Source organism: Branchiostoma floridae, chromosome 12, assembly GCF_000003815.2.
Source record: "Branchiostoma floridae strain S238N-H82 chromosome 12, Bfl_VNyyK, whole genome shotgun sequence".
NCBI classification, from domain to species: domain Eukaryota; kingdom Metazoa; phylum Chordata; class Leptocardii; order Amphioxiformes; family Branchiostomatidae; genus Branchiostoma; species Branchiostoma floridae.
The window spans coordinates 729,448-737,394 of record NC_049990.1 but is presented as its reverse complement, the minus strand read 5'-3'; the positions used below and the strand labels follow the sequence as shown (position 1 = coordinate 737,394).

General features: G+C 47.8%; 2 protein-coding genes across 2 annotated transcripts in view; one reads left to right on the top strand and one right to left on the bottom strand.

Annotated features, from left to right (window-relative positions):
* The window catches only part of LOC118427898 (mucin-19-like), a 10,933-nt gene extending 10,085 nt beyond the window's left edge, over positions 1–848 (top strand). Inside the window, exons 9-11 of the mRNA XM_035837860.1 lie at positions 30–296; positions 334–447; positions 711–848. Coding sequence (XP_035693753.1) covers positions 30–296; positions 334–447; positions 711–848 — 519 coding nt within the window. The remainder of the gene's footprint in view (positions 1–29; positions 297–333; positions 448–710) is intronic.
* Positions 849–1,460: 612 nt separating this feature from the next.
* On the bottom strand, positions 1,461–6,735 carry LOC118427896 (retinol dehydrogenase 12-like). The gene is made up of 6 exons (XM_035837859.1): positions 6,687–6,735; positions 5,560–5,706; positions 4,734–4,925; positions 4,208–4,486; positions 2,414–2,630; positions 1,461–2,042 (listed from the first exon to the last, which is right to left on the bottom strand). Exons 1-6 carry the CDS (start codon positions 6,733–6,735, stop codon positions 1,943–1,945), a joined length of 984 nt encoding a protein of 327 aa, XP_035693752.1. The 3' UTR covers positions 1,461–1,942.
* Between the last annotated feature and the right edge of the window lie 1,212 nt (positions 6,736–7,947).

The window sequence follows — 7,947 nt, the reverse complement described above, 5'->3', positions numbered from 1 at the left end:
ACTACAAGACATCAGCCTGTCCGTTCCAGGTGTACCGACCCGACGGCTCGCTGGTGCGGAAGTTCGGGGGCCGCGGTATCGGCGCTCCGCTGCGGGTGGCCGTGAACGCCCGGGGAAGGGTGTTTGTGTCCGACGGCAACAACCACATCATCTCCGTCTTCACGCGGCACGGGTTCCAGATCAAGAGGATCGGCGGGCAGGGCTCGGCGGACGGCTTCCTGAGCCGCCCCCAGGGACTGTGCGTGGACCGCGCGGGGCGAGTCATCGTGGCGGACAGGGATAACAAGAGAGTGCAGGTGAATGAAGATAAATGTTTATTACTCTGTGACGGAGGGTAACGACAGAGTATTGTTGTTGTCCGACGGGTTCCTGAGCCGCCCACAAGGGCTGTGCCTGGACCGCGCGGGGAGGCTCATCGTGGCGGACAGGGATAACAGGAGGGCGCAGGTAAGTAAGGTTGGATGTAAATGTTAATTATTCTGTGACGGAGGGCAAGGGTAGATTCCAGGAAGTTAAGGATAGATTCCAGGAAGGTAAGGGTAGAATTCAGGAAGGTAAGGGTAGAATTCAGGAAGGTAAGGATAGATTCCACTAAGTTAAGGGTAGATTCCAGGAAATTAAGGATAGATTCAAGGAAGTTAAAGATTGATTCCAGGAAATTAAGGATAGATTCCAGGAAGTTAAGGATATAACATCTCCATCCCGTGCAGGTGTTCTCCCCTAGTGGGCAGCACGCCCGGACCGTCCGGACAGCCGGGTTCCCGCTCGCCGTGGCCGTGGGGCCCTCCGGTCAGCTCGTGGTCACCATGGACTTCTATGGACTCATATACATCTATCCTACTTACTGACGGTGCAAACGTCGATTGGGTAGACTGTAGAATGTTCGCCTTGCATTCGGTAAGGTCGTGAGTTCGATCACTAAGACTTTAAACTTTTTTTTCTGCTTAGAACTCAGCATTGGGGAAAAGAGTATGGTAGTTGGATATACAGACGACTACCAGTGAACTAGTCCTCTGCTGTAATGATTTTACAAATTAAAGATTACAGGGTTACAGAATCGGAGATGAGCTAAAGGGCATAAACAAAACCGAAATGTCGAAGGAACGGACAGAGGCTCGGTCCTAGGCTTGTTCTAAGGGAGAGATTTTGGTGTGTGCTCTCAAGCAATTAATACATTCGTTTTCTATCTGTTCAACATAAAATAATGTTTAGTGTTGAGCAAAGATGATACTATGTAACAGACCTCAACATACACACGGGCACACTTTATAGCTGCGCTATTGTTAAACTCACAGCGAAATGCAAAGACCACAAATGTTAGCAGATGTATCCTAAAACGTATTGTTTCATTGAATTTGTCATAACTCTTTAATAATCATAATAATGAAACGATAAAACCTACCCGTCGCCATATCACACCTAGACCTTTTAATACACACTGAACAAACTGAATAAACATATAGAGGAATATCAATAGTCTTTATAAACAAATGATATGAACGAACGAATGCATACCTATACAGCTTCTCACCTTATTCACTTTACCTGTACACGTATTTTGGTCCCTTGGGAAGTTCTGTGTCATTGTCACAACCTGTCACAAAAGTTACAATGACTACATTAACACCACAAGGCCACCGTTTGGAGACACACACATGACTCGCAGGTCATTGTTTACATGTCTCCTCCGCGCTAAAGTTTGCCATAAAATCCCGACTACCATCCTCAGTTCATAAGCTGACCTGTTGGCAGTGGTAGGGCTGCACAACTTTTAAAGCAGTGACTGTATTTACTGATCCGGACAACCCTGGATAAAAATGACAGAAAATAAATAAAAACGAAAGAAATATTGCATGTTGTGTTCAGCCCCTGATTCCAACCATTCAAGTGTGTAAAAATGACAGAAGATAACTAAAAGTGAAAGAAATCTTGCTTGTGGTGTTCAGCTCCTAATTCCCACCATAGCCTCGCTAACCTCCCATAGCCGCTTCGCCACGGCGTCGTCCTTAGCCTGGGGGGCAGGCTCCGCAGGGGCACAGTTACTGCGGAGGAACGAAGGATTTATTACATCATTATGATCAGGCAGATAAAGCATATCGCAGCCATTGGCCGAATTGTAGACTTTCTACAGATAAATACATGAACCTACTGATGACTTCTATGGCAGGTTACAGCTTACGATTTGTACCAAACAATCTCGACGATATTTGTACACTGAAATGCAAATCTTAAAACAGACAAGCTAACCGAATTTCAAATGTTCTATGACATAAGTATATAGCATGTATTCAACGTATGTCATTGCAAAACATGAAAGGCAGAAGAAGAAAGAAGAACACACCAGCAAAAACATTATGTTTTGCATTCGGAAAACATAATAAGTTGCCATGGTGATACAAAAACATGTCCGCACCTGAAGTACATGCCCGAGCACTCCTCCAACCCCTCGGCCACCGCGCAGTGCACGACGGTCTGTGCGCCTTGGCGGGGGGTCTTCACGATGGGCTGGATGAGCTGCATCACGAGCCAGAAGGGCGCGTACAGGACCGGGCCTAGTGTGGTGGGCATGTGCCGGGCAATGTCGGTCCGTACAGGGCCGGGGTCTAGGGAGAGCGCTGTCACACCTGTACCTACGGGAAACATATAACACAGAGTCACACCGGTATCTACGGTTAACATAACACTGTTATAATACAGGACCGGGTCGAGCGTCTGGGGCATGTGTCGGGCAATGTCGGTCCGCACAGGGCCGGGGTCTAAGGAGAGCGCCGTCACGCCCGTACCTACGGGAAACATATAACACAGCGTCACACCTGTATCTACGGTTAACATAACACTGTTATAATACAGGACCGGGCCAAGCGTCTGGGGCATGTGCCGGGCAATGTCGGTTCTTACAGGGCCGGGGTCTAGGGAGAGCGCCGTCACGCCCGTACCTACGGGAAACATAACACTGTTATAGAGAGAGAGGGAGATAGAGAAAAAGACATTCACTGGGAGAGAGGGAGAAAAAGAGAGGCAGACAGAGGGGCAGAGACAGACACGGAAAGAGAGGGCGAGACCGTCCGTACAGGGCCGGGGTCCAGGGAGAACGCCGCCACACCCGTACCTACGGGAAACATATAACACTGTTATAATACAGGACCGGGCCCAGCGTGTCCGGCATGTGGCGGGCAATGTCGGTCCTTACAGGGCCGGGGTCCAGGGAGAGCGCCGTCACTCCCGTACCTACGGAAAACATAACACTGCGTCACACCTACTGTAAACTCACACACACAGCCGGTATGACAGAGAGACAGAGAGAGAGAGACAGAGACAGACAGACAGACAGACAGACAGACAGACAGACAGACAGACACACACACACACGCGCGCAGAGAGAGAGAGAGACAGAGAGAGAGACAGACAGACAGACAGATAGAGACACGCAGAGGAATTGAGAGGGCAGATAGACAGACAGAGAAAGGGAGAGACAGGGATTGGACCGACAATTGGCTGAGTTGTCATCTTTTCAGATGTTGGATTGCCACTGACCTGTTGTCCTCCTGGCTAGCTCCCGGGAGAACAGCGCGTTGGCCAGCTTGCTCTGGAAGTTAGTCTAGAAGGAGAGAGAGGCAGAGAGAGACAAAGAGGCAGAGAGAGAGGTAGAGACAAACAGACAGACAGACAGACAGACAGAAACATCAGAGAGAGAGAGAGAGAGAGAGAAAGACAGAGAGAAAGACAGAGAGACACTACGGACAGGCAGAGACAGAGACAGTGACGGAGACAGTGACAGAGAGACAGTCAGAGAGGCAGACAGAGATACACAGAGACAATGAGAGGACAGATAGAAAAAGGGAGAGTCAGAGTGGACCGACAATTGCCTGAGTTATTCTTTTATGTGTTCCTTCATTGCCACTGACCTGTTGTCCTTCTGGTCAGCTCGCAGGTGAACAACGCGTTGTCAAGCTTGCTCTGGAAGTTGGCCTAGAGCGGGAAAGAGGCAGAGAGAGAGAGACAGACAGAGAGAGAGAGAGAAAGACAGAGAGAAAGACAGAGAGAGGCACTGCGGACAGAGACAGTGACAGAGAGACAGAGAGACAGAGAGACAGAGAGACAGAGAGACAGAGAGACAGAGAGATTGAGAGATGACAGATAGAGAAAGGGAGAGTAGACCAACAATTGGCTGAGTTGTTCTTTCATGTGTTCCTTCATTGCCACTGACCTCTTGTCCTCCTGGCCAGCTCCCTGGAGAACAGCGCGTTTGCCAGCTTGCTCTGAAAGTTGGCCTGGAACGGGCTGTACGACTTCTCCCCGTTCAGGTTGTCGAAGTCGATGTTTGCGTGCGCGTGCCCCACGGCCGACACGGTGACGACCCGGCTGGGCGCGGAGCACGTCAGCAGGTCCAGCAGCAGGTGTGTGAGGAGGAAGTGGCCGAGGTGGTTCACTCCGAACTGCAGCTCAAATCCGTCAGCTGTGTACTGCTTAGGGCACCACATCACTCCTGGAACGGATAAATTGGTTAACTAACCAATTAATCAATAAATCAAAATAGTTCACGACAAACTGCAGTTCTCCAGACGTTTTCAGAGACACCACAGAGCAGGAAGGCAGGAAGACATAAGAAATCCTCAGCTGAAACCTCCGCTTGGAGAATACCACTAATCACTCACAACATCATATATGCAGGATATGCTCTGATTTAGTTGCTTTTGGGATAGAGTGCATCTGGGATAGGACAAACCCCTCACCTGCATTGTTAATGAGTATGTCCAGTCTCTCCTCCTCCCTGTTCACGTGATCTGCGAACTCTCTGACGGACGCGAGCGACGAAAGGTCCAGCTTTCCGGCTACGACATTTCCGTTTCCGGTGGCCTGACGGATGTCAGACGCAGCTGTTTCCGCTTTCGTCATGTCTCTGCAGGCCAGGATCACTCGCGCACCTGGAGAGGAGAAAGTGGATCAGACTGGAGTTGTCATAGATCCTTGGCAACTGTGCTCCGACAAGGTTGTACCGTAGCTATAGCTGGTGCTGCTTGCCCCCAGAACGTCTGTCCATAGTCATATTTAGCACTTGCCGAACACTAATTTATAGAAACCCACACATAAAGGTCCTGTGTCGCGGTCTTCCACGTCTGGCTCGGTGTCAGAGGTGGGCCCAGGGTTTTCCGTAAACCCGTCAGAGGTAGTGTAAGGGTCAGTGTTAGTGCCACGGTTGGGGCTTGTGTTAGAGTTAGGGTTAGGGTTAGGGTTAGGGTTAGCTATAGGGTTAGGGTTAGGGTTAGGGTTAGGGTTAGGGTTACGGTTAGGATTAGGGTTAGGGTTAGCTATAGGGTTAGGGTTAGGGTTAGCTATAGGGGTATGATTAGGGTTAGGGTTAGGGTTAGGGTTAGGGTAGTGGCCAGGGTTAGCTGATACCCACCTCTCGCCGCCGTCTCCAGTGCCGCAGCCCTGCCGATGACGAGTTGGCGCCGGTGACGATGCCGATTGGGTTAGTGTCAGGACCACACAGGGTCAGAGTTAGGGACAGGGACAGAGGTAGGGACAGGGTCAGGGTTAAGTAAAACTGATACCCACCTCTCGCGGCCAGCTCCTGCGCCGCAGCCCTGCCAATACCGGAGTTGGCGCCGGTGACGATGGCGGTTTTGCCGTCCAGCCGGGCGTCGCTGCGGCAGTCCTGTCCTCTCACGTGCCTCCTCAGCAGGTACAGGCCGGCAAACACACCTGTACAACAGGACATACTCTTCATTACAACCACACCTGGAAATGTGCCATGGAGCAGTTCAGTTTCGGTTCATCATCTAGGGAGTGACATAGATTCGTCTACAACGATCCCTGTCATGTAGGACAGAACCAAGCTCAACTTGAATAGAGTAGAACAACGTTGTTTATTGGGCGGTGTTTTAGGCGGTCTGCATACCAACACACATCCCATATGTCGATTACTGTGGCAGGTTTCACATGTATTGCCACCTGCAAGTGCGAACAAGGCTCCGACATATTGAAAGTTCTCTATGAAAGACGCCAACACAAACCAGCAAAGTAAACATCATGCTTCAGGCCTGGCTGAGATCTAACACCCGACAAAGTGACCAAGCAGAAGTATCGCTAACTACAAGGCAGCTGAAAACGAAGCCGTAAGGGGGAGGGGGGCACAGCAACCTAATCACGTAAACATGGCCTCTTGGTGTGACATAGAAGCTTGTATTTGTTACCGTCTGACTGAAAAAGAAATGCGAATGTTCCCTACTACTGTGAGCATGGCGTTTTAAGTAACACAACAATGTTGGTGACACCTGCCAGTAAATCAGATTACCAACAATACACAGGTGTGTGTAACAACGCCTCACCCTGTTCAAGGAACCAGACGTTACAAGGTCACCTTGAGTTTGTTGACACCGCGACCTTGAATCACCTTAGCCGGTAGTAGTCAGTGTCTTGCGTAATTAACTACATAATTAGCGGATGATTGGTTGCACGAGACGAAGGAAATGCCCGAGGTAACAAACATCCAACAGATTAGAACTGACAACTTGGAACGTTTGCAATACCTACAGTCCACTTTACCGCTTAGACTGCTAAATATGCCACATAAACACACACACAAGATGCATGGTTTGTTAGCACGACCTTAGGTGATCCTTTGACCACAACTTCAGGTAGGAAACAGACCTTAAGACAGATTAAGGATTCAAGTGACTCACCTGCGGCGGCTACGTAGGGCAGGACTGAAAGGAACTCTGTCGGAGCCATGTCTTAAGACGTCTTAAAAAGATCGGGTGGCTGCTCTGCGGCAGACAGCAGGGCGTGACGGTGAAGAACCGGTTTCGCATTACCGTGAAGGCCGTTGAACTTTGAACTCGTGACGTCAGTGTCGAATAAGAATCATGCTCACAACAGAATGTAACAATGGGAAAACGGTAATTGAAATTTTTGAGAGGATCGGCTTTATCAACCATCATATTCGAATTATAGAACGAAAGAAACACTAAATCTCCTTTTAGTAGATAAAACCAAGGAGATAAAACTTACAATGAAGGCCGCTAAACTTTAACCCCATGACGTCATCGGCGACTTTGAGTGGTGCTCACAGGAGGTTACTGGTAATACTTAACTGAAAACGGGAATTCTGCATCTACTGGAATAAAATGGCTTTATTAAGTATTGTATTCGAATTCTCCAGAATTATCAAACGCTGAAAAAACTCTTGAATTTCTATCCCCCTTGTATAGATAAAATAACAAAAGGTCCGTTGGTACCTTTTAACTTTTGTAACTTTATTTCTATTAGTCCGTTCAAAGACTCCAATAAGACATAATAATTTTGATTCCAAGTTTTGAAAAGGCAACAAAAATAATCCCGACACTATACCACATTAAAAAATACTTTCCTAGCATTTTATTCAGAGCCGGATCCGGATATGGACGCATATACAATCAAGAGTTTATAATTCTATTATACCATCATTAGGTTATCGTATACGAGTTTCGGTAATTTTTGGTTTTACAGTGTTTTTTTTCTTGTAAGTTGATGTAATTAAGGTTGATGGCTGAATATCAAACCAGCTTCATATACCGTCACAATACAATACGGAAGTAAATGAGATTGGGGCGTTAAGTTATATAAATTGTTTGTCATGGAAATCGTGTTTCGAATGCATGACTAGTACCCACCACATTCGATCCGCCATGTGGTAAGTATTGACTAAGTGAGTTTGTAAAATGTACAAAGCTTTACTTTATGGCGCATTACCACAATAAAACTGTTAATGTTGTAATTGCTAAAATGCATACTCAGCAAGATTCTGTACAGCTCTCAGTTATAAGTCAGCGCATCAACACAAGTTACACAACACTGGTTACTTTTTTAAGAGCTATGCTCACTATTAGTAAGTAAGACAGTGCAAAATGTTACAGTCCTCCCAAAGATTGTCCCAAACGTCAATGCTGTAATCTATTTTACGAG

Bases quoted from the DNA above. Each gene is read 5' to 3' on its own strand.
- LOC118427896 (XM_035837859.1), bottom strand. From the start codon at position 6,735: ATGGCTCCGACAGAGTTCCTTTCAGTCCTGCCCTACGTAGCCGCCGCA. The intron at 5,707-6,686 runs GTGAGTCACTTG...CCTGTTGTACAG, and splicing joins GCCCTACGTAGCCGCCGCAG to GTGTGTTTGCCGGCCTGTAC. The intron at 4,487-4,733 runs GTGAGGGGTTTG...TATCCGTTCCAG, and splicing joins CATACTCATTAACAATGCAG to GAGTGATGTGGTGCCCTAAG.